This window comes from Corvus moneduloides, chromosome 23, assembly GCF_009650955.1.
Source record: "Corvus moneduloides isolate bCorMon1 chromosome 23, bCorMon1.pri, whole genome shotgun sequence".
In the NCBI taxonomy this organism is placed as follows: Eukaryota; Metazoa; Chordata; class Aves; order Passeriformes; family Corvidae; genus Corvus; species Corvus moneduloides.
In genome coordinates this window covers 5787681-5805005 of record NC_045498.1, presented here as the reverse complement: position 1 = coordinate 5805005, position 17325 = coordinate 5787681, and the positions used below count along the sequence as shown (strand labels likewise).

The 17325-nt window shown below is 57.2% G+C and overlaps 2 protein-coding genes across 3 annotated transcripts; one reads left to right on the top strand and one right to left on the bottom strand.

Moving 5' to 3' along the window:
- Positions 1–335: 335 nt before the first annotated feature.
- PPIE (peptidylprolyl isomerase E) lies at positions 336–3399 on the top strand. The gene is made up of 10 exons (XM_032132572.1): positions 336–397; positions 471–569; positions 691–734; positions 1279–1305; positions 1479–1560; positions 1681–1781; positions 1900–2023; positions 2106–2291; positions 2823–2965; positions 3060–3399. The coding sequence occupies exons 1-10, from the start codon at positions 367–369 to the stop codon at positions 3126–3128; spliced, it is 906 nt and encodes a 301-aa protein (XP_031988463.1). The 5' UTR covers positions 336–366; the 3' UTR covers positions 3129–3399.
- A 1455-nt stretch (positions 3400–4854) lies between these two features.
- Positions 4855–16452, bottom strand: LOC116455116 (bone morphogenetic protein 8B-like). Of its 2 annotated transcripts, XM_032132570.1 has the most exons (7): positions 16035–16452; positions 10028–10220; positions 9105–9253; positions 8360–8554; positions 7722–7801; positions 7276–7386; positions 4855–5597 (listed from the first exon to the last, which is right to left on the bottom strand). In XM_032132570.1, the coding sequence occupies exons 1-7, from the start codon at positions 16438–16440 to the stop codon at positions 5448–5450; spliced, it is 1284 nt and encodes a 427-aa protein (XP_031988461.1). In that variant the 5' UTR covers positions 16441–16452; the 3' UTR covers positions 4855–5447. The 2 variants fall into 2 exon arrangements, with proteins under 2 accessions (XP_031988461.1, XP_031988462.1); XM_032132571.1 differs by lacking the exon at positions 4855–5597 and having other exon boundaries at positions 7294–7386; positions 7702–7801.
- Positions 16453–17325: the final 873 nt, after the last annotated feature.

Sequence of the window (17325 nt, the reverse complement as noted above, 5' to 3'; positions counted from 1 at the left end):
CTTTCATGGTCCTGCTGCTCTTTTCTACTCCGAAGGCGGCTGAGTTTCGGCACTGCCACTGATAAATCCTTCGCGAACTTACTTCGGCTGTTCCTTTGGGATAAAAAAGCGTTCTTTAGGTAAACACAGAACCACGAGAAGACCTCCGCAATCACAGCTCCAACACCGTGCTCAGGCTGGAGCTGAACGCGCCTGTTCCACAGCGCCATCCGAGGCTCTGGAACGGGCTGCAGAAGGACGGGGTGGGGCTGCACTGGATTTCCTCGTCCCGGGAGCGGCCCCACGAAGGCGCTGCCGGCCGGGGGCGGGGCGATGCCGCCGTTCCGGGGCGGGCCGGGCCGAGCCGTTCCGGGGCACCGGGGCGCGATGGCGGCCACCAAGCGGGTGCTGTACGTGGGTGAGTGGCGGGGCTGGGGGACCCCCGAGGGGCCGCCGGGGTGGCTGGCGGTGACCGCTGGCCGCCCCCGCAGGCGGGCTGGCCGAGGAGGTGGACGAGAAGGTTCTGCACGCCGCCTTCATCCCCTTCGGGGACATCACCGACATCCAGATCCCGCTGGACTACGAGACCGGTGCGTGCTCGGGGCGCTGCAGCCGCGCCGGGTGCGGCTTTGGGTGCGAGCGCTTTTCCCGGGATGGGACCCCCCCGGTGTGTCCGTGCTGGCCCTGACCCCCTCGCTTGCCTCCCTCCAGAGAAGCACCGGGGATTCGCCTTCGTGGAGTTTGAGCTGGCAGAGGTGAGGAACCAGCAGATGCTTGAGCCTTTTGGGGGTTTGCTCGCCTTTGGGGTTTTGGGATGGATCCTTTTCCCGCTGGAGATAGTCCGTGGAATCGGGTGTGTGTTCCCCGGCACAGCATTAAGGTGTTCTGCTCCTCCAAATTCCCGCTTTTCCCATTTTGTTTTCCCGTTTCCAAAGCAAACTGCTCTCCTGCTGCCATCCCTGGGTGGGTTTCTTGGCTTCGTGGCCACCACGGGCTGTCACGTATTTGTTCTCCTATCACCTGTCCTGGGCTTGGTATACAAATCTCTCCTCCTCTCCCAAATGCTCATGGCAGCAATAAAAAGCATCTGAAATGGGGTTTTCTGAGTTGTTGGAAGATGAGACCCACATGGATGGGGTTTGGGTATGGCTTCTACGAAACCCATCAGTTTGTACATCCCTGGGATAGATGAGGTTTAGGAAAACCTGGCAGTCGTCTTTATAATGAGATGCTGGGACATGGCTATGCTGGGCCTTGAGAAGAAATGCCTATAATGATTTTATTTTGATTTTTTGGCAGGATGCAGCAGCAGCTATTGACAACATGGTATGGACCCTGTTCCCACTCCTGCTCTGTGTTCTAGGGGGATGTGTGGCTTTGTTGCCCTGGGTGCTGTGGGCTGTAGAGAGAACCCAAACCCCGTTCTCTGAGCTCTGCAGGGCTTTGGGGTGGTTTTATACCTTTTGGTGGGCTTTGTCGTGCTTTTTTCCCCTCTGCAGAACGAGTCCGAGCTCTTTGGCAGGACAATCCGCGTGAACCTGGCCAAACCCATGCGGATTAAAGAAGGATCATCCAGGCCTGGTGAGTCGGGGCCTGGGAGGGGGAGAACATCCCTGGGGATGCTCAGAGCTCTGTGCATAAGCTGAGGTGTGGACCTTCGGGTCAGTTCCTGAGCTCTGACCTTTCCTTTTGTGGCCACAGTCTGGTCAGATGACGAGTGGCTGAAGAAGTTTTCAGGGAAGACTTTGGAGGAGAACAAGGAGGAGGGAGGAGCAGAGGCCCCCAAAGCAGAGGCGCAGGAGGTAGGAAAAACAACTGGAGCCATCTGTATCCCCACTATCCCAAAGGATGGGACTGTAAGGCTGGAGGCAGAGCAGAGAAATGTCACCTCAGCTTGCTTTTCTTTCTTTTCTTGCCCAGGATGAGCCTCCTGCCAAGAAATCCCGGGTCAACCCGCAGGTTTACATGGACATCAAGATCGGGAACAAACCTGCGGGGCGGCTGCGGATCCTCCTGCGCTCCGACGTGGTGCCCATGACCGCGGGTGAGGAGAAGGCTCAGCCTCCCGTCCTGGTGACCCCCGGGGTGGCACAGCTCTCACCTCCCTCCCCTTTGCCCCCACACAGAGAATTTCCGCTGCCTCTGCACCCACGAGAAAGGATTTGGCTTCAAAGGTAGCAGCTTCCACCGCGTCATCCCCCAGTTCATGTGCCAGGCCGGAGACTTCACCAACCACAACGGCACCGGCGGCAAATCCATCTACGGGAAGAAGTTTGATGATGAAAACTTCATCCTCAAGCACACAGGGCCAGGTAAAGCCATCTCCAGGCAGGGGCTGGAGAGAAAATGGCTCAGCATCACCTAGGGGCCACATTTGGGCTGGTTTGGCTGTGTTGATAGCAGCAGCCCTGAATTATAATTATAATTATTACAATCTGCATTGGCCAGATTCTTCTGCCACATTCAGACCCTCGTGTCTCACCGAGCAGAAATGCATCCTTCCCTCTCTGCCCACTTTATTTGCAGTATTACATAAAGGAAAAACAATTTCAAAGCTGCTTCTCCTGCTTGATTTTAAACGAGGAGTGTCACAGCACGACTGTGAAAAGCAGGAGCGAGCAAGCAGGTTTATCTCCTTACAAACAGCTTTGCAGCTAAAAATAGCTGAGCATCTTTCACACTTGCAAGTGTTCCTCCCCATAATTGATTTCTAGTAGTTCCTGTGGATTTTGATACCCAGCAGCTCCCTTCGATCCAGCAGCGTTTTGCAGGATGTGGGAATGGGGCTGGGCTGATGCAGCAGCTGCTGTGCTGGGCCATAACTCTGCACTCTCTGATGCCAGGGATGGTGTCCATGGCAAACTCCGGCCCAAACACCAACGGCTCCCAGTTCTTCATCACCTGTGACAAAACAGACTGGCTGGACGGGAAGCACGTGGTGTTCGGGGAGGTGACGGAGGGCATGGATGTGGTGCGGGAGATCGAGGTAGGTGAGGGCACTGGGGTGCTGGGGGCACACCCCATGTCCTTCCTGCCCTGAGGATTTCATGCCTGGAATTCTTGCTGCTCTTCTCTCCAAGGCTCAGGGCACCAAAGATGGGAAGCCAAAGCAGAAGGTGATCATCTCGGACTGCGGGGAGTGCCCGTGAGCTCGGCGCTTGGAGGGGCTGGATGGGGGGAGCCCGGCCAGGAGGGACGGGGAACCAGCAGGGATGGGACACCCCAGGGACTGCCCAGCAGCGCCCATCCCGCAGCTTCCATGGGAATTGCCCTGCAAAGGTTGCTGTGGGCAGGATTTATCCTTCCCGGGATAAATCGCTTCCCAGCCTGCGCTGCTCGAGCAGGGCCGGGCTGGTCCTGCTGCCGTGTTCTGGAAAACAATTGATGTTTGGTAAAATTAAAAGCTAGTTTTAAAAATACTGAGGGCCTGGCTGCTGAATTCTCTCTGTGGGAGGCTGGTCTTTGAGCAAAGATGGGTTTTATTTTGCACTTGCCCTCGTCTTCATTAATCCTGTGCCTAAATCCTGGCTCCAGGGGAAGGTACCTGTGCCAGGGGAAGAAGAGCAGAGCTGAATCTCTCGTGTTTGTTCCACAGCAGCATCTCGTGGAGACGTTTTTGGTGCGTCCCTGGCCTTGTAGTGTCCTTTTCCAGCAGCAGAGGGAAGCAGGTCCCTGGCTGGCATCTCTCCTGCTGGGAAGCCTGGTCCAGCTCCATCCCCACCCCAGAGGGAGGGCGTTTCCTGGGATGCGTGAGCTGGTGAACACGGTCAGGACAAGGAACACCAGGGAATGAAGGAGCTCTTTGGGTGATGAGGAAGGAAAAAACCTGGAGTGATGAGGCTGAAGGAAAGGACTTCCAAACTCCAGGTTGCAGAGTGGGATAAACCACATGGATTTATGGTTCCTGTGGTGGGCAGCCCTGGCTTTGCACTGACAGGTGACCACATGGGTGGGAAGTGGTGGATTTGGGGTTTCCTGTGAAATTATGGAAGGGATGTGTGGTTCTGAGCTTGTGCAGGAGGGATGAGGCTGCTGAGGTGGAGAGGAATATCCGATGTTCAGATTTTGGGGGTGTTTGGAAGAGCTGGTGCCATTGGGGATTCCTGGTTTTCCCAGCCCCTCACGAGTCAGGGGTGTTGCTTTTCCATCAGGGTTGGGGTTTTTTTTTCCACTGGCTGGTGTTCCAGCATGGCTGGGGGTTGTGCATTGTCCTGAAACTGGGACAAGGTGAGACACAAGGATGTGATTCCTGACAGACAAAATCCCAGCCCTGCTTTTCCCTTCCTTGCTCCTTTTTGTTGTTTAAATCCCGAATTTTAACATCAGCCCTTGCAGGCACCTTCAGCAAGACCTGAGAGGGAGAGTCCAGAGTCAGTGGAAGGCCTGGGTGTTCTCTCTGCAGGAGGCACAGAGCCAGGATCGCATCCTGAGCTGGATTTTGGGTGGAATTAGACGCCCAGATAAGCAAGACCTTTTCTTGGGAAGCTGGGCCCTGGCAGGGAGCAAATCTTCCTTCTTTTGGTGGAGCTATTGGGATTTTTCCTGACTGTGCCAGGTTCTTTACTCGTTTATTGATCCAAGGTTCCCCAGGTATCCGAGCTGAGAACCAGGACAGGCCTTTTCCTTTTCAAACCAGAGCAAATAAATAATTTAATTGTGCAAATAGCCTGGGGAGGCTGCCTGGGACTGGTCACAGCCCCGCTGGGAGCCCAGGGGATGGGCACAGCCTGACCTAAAACTCACACCAGGGCTCATTTCTGAGCAAATAGGTACAATTTTAGCTGGTCCTGAGTATTTTTTCATTGCGAAATGTCCTCCAAACAGAGCCCTGTTGTGCTGTGACATTAAAACACAAAGAGCAAGAGAAACTCCGTGTTTACTTTCCAGACTTTGCGTTTATTTTATAACAGGGCCGTAGCTCAATATTGGATGTTTTATTTTTTTTCCAGCTGGCTGAGTTTGGTGAACTTTGGGTAAACAGGAGCGGGTTAGTCAGCCAGCTGCTTAATTGGCTGATGATATTTTCATTAAGGGAATTAAAAGCACTCGGGTAGAGGTGGGTTAGTTGAGAAACATGCAGTTCTAGAAACAGCTCAGTCCCAGAGCAACCTGGATGCACAAATCGGTCACAGACAGAACAGAATCAGCCAAAAATCCTCTCTTTCCTATATATATATATATATATGTATGTGTGTGTGTTTGCATATATCCGTGTCTCATCAAGCAGGGTAAGAGAAAGGGAGTTTTATATTATTTACATCCACTTCTAGAAAGGGGTGGGAGGGGTTTATTTTTGGTATTTATTGTTATTATGAACAGATTTTGCTCTGATGCAGCCCCCGAAGCTCCTCTTCCACGCACGCAGCAGAAACCCAGGGGCACATTGCTCTGGTGGAAGTGGGGTGGGACACCCAGGGGTGGGAATGGGACACCCAGGGGTGGGAATGGGACACTCAGGGACCTGTCCATCAGTGGCAGCCGCAGGATTTCACCACCATGTTCCGATGCTTCTTGAGGATGACGTTGTTGTTGCTGTCGTAGTAGAGGACGGAGGTGGCACTGAGCTTGGTGGGGGCACAGCACGCCTTGGGCACGGCCTCAGGCTTCATCAGGTGGACCTGGGGGATGGATGGAGCCCCGTTAGCCTCAGCAAAATTGGCTCCAGGCAACAGCAAAAGCGTCAAACCAACCAAAAACCCCGGGTGAATGGGGGGATTATTTCCATCTTTTTGCAAAAATATTTATTCTGAACTCCGGGCAGTCCCTGCTGCGGTTTGTGTTGGAGCAGGGCTCTCGGCACTTCGTTGATTCGGCATTTCAGGGCCCTTTTCTCACAGAAATAGACAAACGACTCAAAAAAAACCCATAAATGAGGGCAGCACGGGTCAGGCTCGCTGTGGGCGGGGGGCGCTGGGTGTTGTTCCAACAGCGATTCTCCACCCAGGATTTAAAACCCAAAGCCCAGAGCACCTCTGTGAACACGACTCCGCTTTGGGATGGCTTTTCCCTGCTCGGGCCGCGCTGTATCCCGGCGTTTTCCTGCAGGAGGGAGCCTCGGAGGCTGCGGGGCGCACGGAGCCCTCTCCGGCTTCCCCCGACATGTGCGATTCATTTGTGGCAGGGGCAGCCGAGCTCTCCCAGCTCGGAAGTCCGGTGTTTTTGCTGTCCAACCCTGCTATTTGCAGCACAGCCCGGGGCTGGCACGGCTCCGCAGCCGCCTTTGCCCTGGCGCTTCCCAGAAGAGCCGCATCCAGGTGATTCACATCCTGCCCGGTTTGGGAACAGCGCTGGGTTGAGGGGTGATGGGTGGGTGTAGTGGGGGGGAAGGTTGGGATGGTTCCCAGCCCCTGGATGGGCCCTGGAAGCTGTGTTGATGTCAGAATTAAACCCTGCCAGGCGACACCTTCAAAGGCTCGGCCCAGGGCTCGGCGCTCCCTGTAATTAACCGGGAGCACCGGAGCCGGGGTGGTTCTGCCATTGGGGAAACGAACACTCACGGGGCAGGAAATTCCAGAAATTAAAGCGCTGGCTGGGATGCGGGGTGGGTTTGGGGAAAAAAAAAATTTAAAAAAAAAAAAAAAAAAAAAAATGGAGGCATTAAAGCTTTCTTGCTCGGAATATGCTGAGCCCAACGTTTGGGTGCCGGGGCTGTGGATAAAGCCTCGGGCACGGCTGGAGAGGAGGGTGCAGGGATGACACGGAGCCCTTTTTGGGAGGAGCAGGAGGGCTCTGCTGTGCCCTGTCCCTGCTCCCCAGTTCGCTGCCAGGGGAGAGGGACCATGAGCCTGTCAGAAATCCTCAGTTCTGCCCCAGCTGCTGCGAAACTGGAGCAGGATGGTGTCAGCCACGAAATCGAGACGTGAGGGAGCTCTGAGATTACCAAATCCTGCTGTTGCACCCTTCTGGCTCAGGCTGAGGGGACAGAGCTGGTGACCTGGGTGCCCTCGCTCTGGTGCCTCCACAAACGCCTTGAAATTCCCTATTGGAACCTCCCGTGAGCCTGTGGTGGGGGCCAGCCTGTGAGCAGCCACCCAGATGTGCAAGCACTCGTCCAGGTGTGTGTGAACCCACCCAGGTGTGCGTGAACCCACCCAGATGTGTGTGAACCCACCCAGATGTGCATCCCCCCCCCACGAATGCTTTATTTAAATCAGGAGCCCCACTGCACCTCCCAACCCAAACACCCTCCAACCCAGGCATGCTCATCCCAAAATCCCAGCTCTCCCTCGGGTCCCACCAGGCTCTGGCGGCTCCCCAGGACCCTGAACGTCCCCCCCCACCGTGGGCTGCACTGACCAGGGACTGCAGGATGGCGTGGTTGGTGGCGTTCATGCAGGAGTCCAGCGGGAACGCGCACTCCCCCTCGCAGTAGTAGGCTGAGTATCCCTGCGGAGCAATCACCCAATCCTGAAAAAAACCCCCAAACCTGGGATTACATTGAGGTCTTCACCCTTCTGTGCCCCCTCATCCCTTCCCCACCTGCACAAACAGCCAGCTCCTTCCCCGCGTGGCTGTGCCAGCAGCAAGGGTTGGTTTTGATTTTTTGGACCGAGCCGTGAGTTGCTCGGGGTCACCGGTGGGGTTTGGGGTCGTGGAGGTTCATGTTTGCCTTCCCAGCTCCTGGGATGGCTTTGTGGGCAGGAAATCCAGCCTGGGAGGGAGCCCAGGGCGGGGGGATGGGATGATGGGGGGGTTGTTTTGGTTTTTTTTTTTGTCATTTACTTCTCCCAGCAGACAAGTACCAGCCAGCCGAGGTCCTGGAAGCTGACGTAGAGCTCGTGGCGCCGGCAGACCTGCCGCCCGTCTGTGGCGTGGACATCGTCTGTGGGAAAAGGGAATTTCAGCCCTGGAATCCCCCATCCCACCCCTCAGAGGTGGGATACAGCCCCTGTGATCAGGATTGGTCCAGGGGAGCCAAAGGAGAGGAGCCTTCGTTGCTGCACAAAGGGAAAAGAAGCTCCAGAGTGGCCTTTGATATTCCAATATTGGGATGAAGGAATTCAGCCTTGGAAGGGCTAAACCCCAGCTTTGCTCACTCTGAGGGTTTCCCAGACTCAGCGGTTTCAGGGCCCTCCTGCTCCCCTCCTGCCTGAGCTTTCTGGAGCTGTGACACCTTCGCAGGGCTCCAAAGCCAAGGGCAATGAGGCAAAAATTCCAATATTCAGTAATCCTGACACGCTCACCAAACACCATTTCCTTGAGGCCATCCAACCCAAACCCTCCCCGCACCTCCCAAACTGCAAAAACCTCCAATCCTAAAACCTCCTAAAACCTTTTTGCTCTGTTCCCCTTGGGGCCAAAAACTGGGATTTCAAGGTGCTGAACAGCAGAGCCTGGCGTTTTCCATAGGGATCCCCCCCTCACCCAGCAAACACCTTACCAAAAATTCCCGGGAGCTTGTTTGGATGGGGGAGGTCGTTGGATTTCTTGGGCTGCCGCCTCCTCGGGGGTTTGGCCGCTCGTGGGACGCGGGCGGGGCTGGGGCTGGCGCGGAAAAATGTCACCATGAAGGGCTGCTTGGAGCGGGGTCCCCGGCGCCCCAGGAGCCCGGCCGAGCCCGGATCGACGCTGAGCCCTGCGGGAACAGGACCATGGAACTCGTTTGGTTAAAGCAGAGATTGAAAATAAAAGGAGTTTTGCAGCAGGAGCTGCGGTTTCGGCATCCCAAGGGGTCGGAGCCCCCTGAGGATCCTGTTGCAGCTCAAAATGGTCGCAGGGGGGCTGTTCAAGGGTTAAAAGCAATTTTCCCCTTCGCCCCAGTGGAGGGAAAGGGATGGATGGGGTGATCCTGGCTGAGACTCCTCCTGCCACGGGAGAGGAGCTGCTCTTCGTGTGCCTGCACACCTGGAAAAGGCTGGAAGAGATCTAATCCCATGGGGAAAGGAGGGTTAATCCTCTGCCACACACACACAGGATCCCTCCAGGTAAGGAGTTCATTAAGTGTTAATGGCCTTAATTACAGTCCGTGCCATCAGAACCTGCAAACCCAGACTTCTGGCACCCATCGCAGCTGGAAATTTCAAATTGCGCTGAGACCAAACCCCCACCACCTCCCACGGCACCCAGGGGACTCCAATTCCTGGGAATTCGGCCCCGGATGCTGCAGGCAGCTCCGGCAGACTCACCATCATCGGTCTCCACGTAGAGCCGCAGCCCCAGGCTGTATTTCTGATCCACTGACCAGTGGTTGCTGGCGGCCGTGACATCGAACACCAGCCAGCCCTCTGTCCCAGCACGCAGGTCCTGCACATCCAGCAGGAACAGGTCGGATTCCCTACAGGAACAGGGGGGAGAAGGAGCAGGTGAGTAACAGCAGCCAAAGGGCTCCAGCAGGAGCGATGATTAATGGGAATGACTCCTCGGAGCTGTGTCCGGACACATCCCGGCTCTCCTGCTGGACACGATGGTGGTGTCCTGGCAGCTGCCCTGGGAAAAGCTCCCTCCCTGCCCAGGTGGGAATGCCAGGGCGTGGCACCGGCCCGTGGGGAAGTGTGGGAGCAGCCGGACACGACGGTGACGCTTCCTGCGGCCTTCGGGTGGGGTGGGGTGGGGTGGGGAGGGAAAGGGCTGGAGCTGGTCCCCACACCTGTCTCCATCCTCACCAGCTTCATCCCAGTTCTCATCTCCATCCTCTTCATCCCCATCTTCTTCAGTCCCAGTCCCATTCCCTTTATCCCCATTCCCATTCCCATCTTCATTCCTGTACCCACACCCATGCCCATCATCTTTATCCCCATTCCCATTCCCATCTTCATTCCTGTACCCACACCCATGCCCATCATCTTTATCCCCATTCCCATCTTCATTCCTGTACCATCCCTCTCCCCATCAACCTCGTTCCCACCTTCCCCATTCCCACCTTCTCCATTCCCTTACCCACTCACATTTTCACTCTCATCCCCACACCCTTCCCATCCTCATCATCTTCATCCCCACTCCCATCCCCATCATCCCACACCCACGTTTTCATGCCATACCCGCTCCTGTCACCTTCACCCCCGTTCCCACCGCCCTCATCCCCATTCCCACCGCATTCCCAGCCTGTCACCTGTTGGAATGCTGGGCAGCCACCTCATAGATGCTGATGTGGAGGCTGCTGTTGGCGTGGCCGGGGACACCCCGGGATTTGTAGATGCGGAACTCGGCGGCCGTCACGGCCTCTCCCGCCGGCACCTGGGTCAGGTCGAACCTGAACTCCTTCCAGTAGGGCTTGGGTGAGAACAGATCCCGGTCTTGCTCCACTGTGGAGCAAAAAAAAGGGTCAGGGATGGCCGTGCCAGGCCCCGCTGAGTGCCAGCAAAAGGATTTTGGGGACAAACCTGCTGGTTCCGAGCCGCCCGCCCTAGGTTGGGAATTCCCATCTCCCAAGAGTTTGAATCGGGATGCAGCCTCCCCTATTTTTGCATTTTATTTTGCTGTAAAGCCCCCAGCCTCCCCTCCCAGCCCTCTTCCTTTATTATTAATTAAAATTAACAGGAAAATTAAAATCAAAATCACAAATGCAGCCTATGGGGGGAGCACAGAGAATGCGCCGTGCCTCGGGGGCTGCAGCTTTTTGTGCTTCATCAAAAGGTGAAAACCACAAAAATTTGATGTTTTGGGGGTCATCAGGACCATCTGGAGCAGGAATTGGCGTTTTCCAAACTTTCCTTGCAGCAGAAAAAGCCAGGGCTCATCAGGGCCATCATCACTGGATATCACAGGTCCCCTCTTGCCCACAAATACAGATTTTCAGCCTGTGCAGTTATGGGGAGTTGGGGGGATTATCAGGTCACTGCTCTGTAAAAATCCCTCCCTTTTCCCTGAAAATTCCTTATTTCTCCATCAATCCAGCACAGTCTGGGGCAGCAAAAATCCGATTTTATTTTGTGAGCCCATAAGGAACCACCCTCCCTTTCCCTGTGGTAACGCAGCCCCCACAGCTCTGCTAACACGCAGTTATTTGCTTCAAGTTGTTCTTTAAAAATCTTCCAACCTGTCTCATCTGAGCATAATTAAAGTTTATGATTAAATACAATTCAACGTGACCAAAGCTGCTCCTGCTTCAGGCGCAAAAGCAACGTAACCAATTTGACCTGGCGCTTTCTTTTAAAACTAAAACAAACAAATAATTAACTAAATCAAAAAGAAACCTTTTGAATGCATTTTTTAACCAATTTCAGGGGGGGAGAAATACTCCAAATTTAATCCACCATGAGGTCACCATTCCCATTCACACAGAGGGAGCAGCGCGTCCCTCCAAACCCAACACCGAGATTTTTCTGACGTACCCATTTTTTCCTTCTTCTTATTTTTTCCTCTTTTTTTTTTTTGCCCCCTTTTCTATCTTTTTCCTTTTTTTTTTTTTTTTTTTTTTTTTCCCCGAATCCCACATTCCCTCCAGCTCCCGGCCTCACCACAAGCTGGGTTATAAAAAGAGCCCGGGGCCAGGCGGGCAGGGCGGATGCGGAGAACGCTTCCTGCTCCGGCGGGGCGGCTGCCAGCTGCGGCAGGAGATGCTGCGGGCACCTGACCCAACCCCTGCCCCCCTCGGGGGGCACCCGCCAGCCCCCCAAACCCTCTGCAGCCCCTCGGCCTCTTCCCTCTTTTCCATTTCTTCCCCCAGCCCATCGTGGGTGGTTTTATTCTCCTGGACCTTTGGTGCCGCCAAAGCCTTGTGGAGCTTCCAAAATTATTAAAGATCCACCCCCCCAAAAAACACAAGCACAGGAGTCACCTCCTTTTTTTTAGCACTGCTAAACCCCCAGTGGGTGTCCCACAGTCGGTCCAGGGGACACCCAGGTACCCCTTGGGTGTCTGTGGTCACTTTGAGTGACCCCTTTGCTCCAAAATCTTTGGAGCCCAGGGGATGGGCAGAGGGATTTTTTTTGTCGGAGCCAAGGAGGTCACAGAGACCCCACACGAGATAAAAAGAGCCAAAAAAAGGTGATTTTTGGCCCCGGAGAAGAGTGAAAATCATAACCACAACAAATTTGTTACGGGAACTTCCCATTGCCATGGAGGTGATGGAGAGGTCCAGGGATGAAGGCAGAGGGTGGGAGTTGGTGGGAGGGAAGCCCAGAGACACCTTGGCAGTAGGAGAAATGCTAAAGGGGCTACAATTAGCTGAGCTCCTGGATGAACCAAATAATCTGGGTCTGACAGCAAATCTGTCTGTGCTCGGGATGAGATTCTGGGAAGAACCCCTGAATTCTCCTTCGGGGAGAAAAAGAGAGAACTCCCATGGAGGGGCAGGACCCAGGGAGAAGCTTCCTCTCCTGTGCCACCTCTGGGACACAAACAGCAGCTTGGAGAAGGTTCAACATCACCGTGTTTGCTGCTAAAATCAAACTGGTTGTGAAATGAGAACCCTGCAGCTCCCCCAAAGCGCCCCAGCAGAGCCGTGGGTGCTCAGCTGCTGCTGGGGGTGCGCTGGAGGTGCCCCCCCGGCCGGTTTTGGGAGCCCCTGGTGCCTGGGAACCTGCCACTGATCCGGGTTGACTCAGCCACACCACCAACCCTCAATTATCTGTGGGCGGATTATCCGGATTGCGGAGGAGACGCACTAAAAAAGCCCAACCCAAGCGCTTTGCTCTCCTTGCCCCCTCCTTTGGCATCATCCCGAGGAGCTGCTGCGTCTTCCCCCGAAGCTGAACGTCACCCCTGTGCTCCCACTGCTCCCCAAAAAACAACATTAAAATTATAATAATTTTTTTCTTTTTCGGGGCCGTGCCCCTGGCAGGGGATGCCCAACTCCACCCAGACTGAGCCTCCTGGTGTCTCCCAGTCCCTGAGCGCTCCCGATCTCCTGGCAGATGCCACCCTTCCTCCTGCCCCCCAGGTTATTCTTAGCTGCACGTTTCTCGGCGTGCACTTTCTCCGCTGCTATAAACTGCGCATCAGTCGTAATTACTGGCCCTGGCTGCTCCCGATGGGTCCCCACGACCATTTCAGGCACCAAATTAAAAGGAAATGCCAGGATATTCAACCACATCAAGTGCTCTGGAGCCTAAAATAGGTTTAAAGGAGATGCAGGGAAGATGCTGTCCTTCACTTGCAAGCAGGAAAAAATAAGCTCTGGAGGCTTTGTGAAGTGGGGAGGGATTCAGGAGTTATCCCAAGTGCTGTGAGACACATCCAGATTCCCAGTTTGCTTCCTGGGATGAGCACTGGGAGCTGCAGGACACAGGGCTCGGAACTGGACACCCCCAGTCCAGCTACTCGTGGCTGGGACACAGCCTTGGCCCCTGCCCTGTCCCGTGGATCCCAGGGATTTATCTGGAAAGCTTTTCCCGTTAAAACACACACGGAGGGTCCACCCAGAGCACTGACACCTTGGCAACGGGCTGCCCCCGGATGGATGCCCGGAGGAGGAGGAGGCTGAAATGGTTGCAAAATGAAGCCAGGAGTGGGAAAATCCCGAGCCGGCTGCTGACAGCAGCTGGATTTCGGTGGTGATTGTGTGGGGGCGAGGGCAGTGGGTGATGAGCTTCCAGAGAGTGGAGCAGCACATCCCAACTCCCAAAATTCAATTAGAGAGGCTGCCCTGAGCTCCCACCTCACACTGATGGTTCCCTGAAGTGTCTGGGGTGCTGTGGCTGTTTTTGCCAAGGTGTCCTGCATTCCTCTCCAGTGCTCCCTGGATTTTCCAGGAAGATGTTTGGCTGTGGGCACAGGTTCATCCCGAGCAGCCACGGGGGAGTCCGGCCACATGGAATCACAGGCTGCTTTGGGCTGGAAGGAACCTTAAAGATCATCTGATTCCAACCCCTTGCCACGGGCAGGGACATTTTCTAATAAATCAGGAGCCGTGGATGCCGGGGAGGGAGAGGGGGGATGTGTGTTCTGTGTGCCCTGGGTGTTGTGGAGGGCTCAGGAATGCTGTGAATCTCCTCATCCCCTTCCCATTACAAACCTCCCCACTCCACCATCACACCCTGCCCGTACCCATGACTCACAGCCGGGGAGAAATCCCAAAGCCCATCCTTACCCCGGCCTTAAAAACACAACATCCTGCTGGACTCCTCCAGCAAGGGCACAGGAACAGCACAGGCCAGGCTTTATCCTTGCTCTGGGAGGAGCAAAAAGGATGGGATGGGATGGGAATGGGGATGGGAATGGGATGATCCACCATCACCAAACCCAGCTGGGGGTGCCCGGTAGCCCTGGCTGCCCCTGTCCCCCAAACTGGGCTGTGTTTGGGCCCCAGGGAGGTTTGTCATTCCCCCTTGCCGGGAACAAGGTGTGCCACTGGGAGCCGCGCTCTGGCCTGGCTCACACAGGGCTGCGTGGGGTGGCTGCGAGCAAAGAGGTCCAAGTGGCCAATGGGGCACAGACTTTGCCCTATTTGCATGTCCCATCAGGATAATTGTGCAGCCAATTATGCATGCAAATGAGAGCTGGCCTTCTCCCACAAAAAAAAATCCCTTTTTTAATTAACATGAAGGGGCTGATGAAGCCGCAGAAATCAAAGCCATTCAAATGGAAGGCTGGGGCTGCGTTCCCCAACTCTCCCAGCTACTCCAGGGGCACTGGGAAGGGGAGCAGTGCCCCTTTGCCTGCATCCCCGTACCTGCAGTGACACCTCCTAGGAGGCTCCCCCGAACATCCCACCCTGGTTGCCATCAAACCTGACCATTTTAAAGCCCGTTTCAGTGCCTGGGTGTTGTCCCAAGTGCTGAGGGGATTTGGCGTTTCAGTTTTTGTCTCCATCACTCTCAGCTTTCCAGGACACTGAGCTCCCACAGGTCCTTCAGGACCGTAAATGGGTGCTGAGTGCCTGCACCCCTGGGCACCCCAAGCACCTCCTGAGCAGCAGGGTCTGTTCCAGGGAGACTCCTCACACCCACGCGTGGTACAGGGAGTGTAGGATCGAGTGGGAGACACCTCTGCAGCCCCTCCCTCGCCTAAAACTCCTCCCAGGGGTGCAGATCCCCTCCCTGCCTCGAGTCTCCAAGGAGGGATTCTCCCCATCCTCAGAGGTTGTGCTTGGGGCACCCAGACACCCCCTAAAGCAACGAGAAGGGGCAGAGAAGAGCTCCATATCCGAGCTCCTGCTCTGCAAACCCCACAGGATTCGGGGCACCTGCTCTCAGACAGGATCCATCCCATCCCGAGTATTTTCGGCCCCGCTGATGCTGGGGACAGCTCTGCTGCTGCTCCAGCCGCTGCCTGGAAATAGGAGGGATACTGGAGCCGGAGCTGGGGTTCCAGCAATAATTAGCAACCTTGAGGACTTTATTTGGACTCAGTGTCCCGTCGAGGCTCACCGTGCTGCTGGCACCAGAGCTGCTGTCCCGCCTGCCCTGCGCCCCAGTCCTTGTGCCCACCGAAATGGGCAGTGCAGGGTGGACGAGCCTCCCTCAGCCTCGCTGCAGGACATTCCCCTTCTCCATTTCCCCTTTTTAAGCGGAGTTGGGATTCGTCCCGGCCTCTTTCGCCCAACACCCGCGTCCCTCGCCGCCACCGTGTCCCCCACAGCCACCGTGTCCCCCGTTATTGAGCTTAACCTGGGGCAAAAGAGTTCCTCATTTGAACAAGGACGCCCTGAGAAACCACCCCAGGGCCGAGGGATGCTCGGAGCTGCCGGTACCACAGTCACGGACCGGGGGTTCGGGTCAGCTCAGCCCCCTGCGCCCCGCCCCGGTGTCCCCTCGGTGCCTCCCCGGCTCTGCGCTGTGCGGGGCTCAGCCGCCGCCTCCCCCCCGCTCCTGCCGGTCCACTCCTGTCTGCTTTGGTCCCCTCGGTCCCTCCGTGCCCCCCGGTCCCCGCCCCCGGTCCTTCCTAAGCCGCCTGGATCGTCCCCGTGCGCTCCCGTGCCTCCACAAGCTCCGGTCTGCTCCTGGCGCCGGGATCCTGCCCGCACGCCCCGGTATCGCCTCCCGGCGCCCTCGGTGAGCCCCGGTGCGCTCTGATCATCCCGATGCCCCCGGTGCTGCCAAAGCCGCCGGGATCCTGCCCGCACGTCCCGCTACCCCCAGTACTCCCCGCCGCGCTCCGGTCCCCCCGATGCCCCGCACAGCCCGGTGTCCCCCGCTCCGCCCCGATATCCTCGGTGCCCCCGGAGCTTTTCTCACCCATGTTGACGAGGCTGACCACGGTGTCTGCGCGGCTCACGATGCTGCCGGGCGGGGGGCTCTGCGTGCTGAGCCCGGTGAGCACCGGGCGCGACACCGCCGCTTCCTCGCCCTCCTCCTCCTCCTCGCCGGCCACGGCGTGGTACAGATCGAGCATGAAGAGCGGCGCGGCGGCGGCGGGGGCGCGAGCGGGGGCGCGGGGCCGGGGCCGGCCGGGCAGCCCCAGCACGGCCAGGATCTCCCGCTGCACGTCCCGCCGCTCGCCGCCGCTCAGCCGCCGCTGCGGGACCCCGGCGGCGTGGAGCCGGCGGCGGAGGACGCTGCCGCTGCCCAGCTGGCACAGCACGGCCGCCACCCACAGCAGCGCCACGGCCCCACGCCGCCCCCCGCCCGCCCCGCGCCCCATGGCACCGCCGGGACCCCCCGCCCGCCCGGTGCGGTGCGGCCCCGGGCACCGGCACGGCCCCGGCTCCGGCCGCGGCCCGCCCCGGCGGGGCGAGGGAAAGGGACGGTCCCTCCAGCGGCACCGCCCCGGCCCCGGGACGCCCCGGCCCTCCCCGCCCGGCGGCTCCGGGGCACGGGGAGCATGGCTGGGTGTGAAAATCGACGGGCACCCAAAGCCGTGGACACCCAAATTGATGGGAACCCATCCCTAGGGATGCCTGTGCTCGCGGGCACCCAAAGGGTCCCACCTTCGCTCACACCTCAACCCACGAGCACCCATCCGTCCCCAGGGATGCTCACCCTCGAGGGGACCCAAACCCGTGGGGACCCATCCCTGGGGATGCTCCCGCTCGCGGGTGAGCAAACCCATGGAAATCCATTCCTAGGGATGCTCACCCCATGGGCACCCACTCCTAGGGAGGCTCGCCCTCGTCGGAAACCAAACCCAGGTGCACCCACCCTCACTGACACTCAAACCCCTGACCACCCACACCTGGGGAGACTCAACGTCGTAGGAAACCAAACCCAGGGACACCCACCCTCACCGACACCCAAATCCACGAACACCACACCTGGAGACGCTCACCCCCATGGGCATCCACCCCCAAGGCCACCCAAACTCTTGCACACCCCCTTGCATCCCTTCCCCTCACAGGCACCCACTGAGCGCCCTCACCAGCCTCACCCACCCTCCTGGACCTTTTAATTTTGGGGCTGGGTGGTTCCCTGCTCCACCCCCCAAGGAAAAGCAGCGTGCAAACACCCCCCGACTTGCACAGGCACCGCCTTCCCACACGGGATAAGCAGCTCCAGCTCATCCTCACAAAGCTAACACTGGGGAATAAAG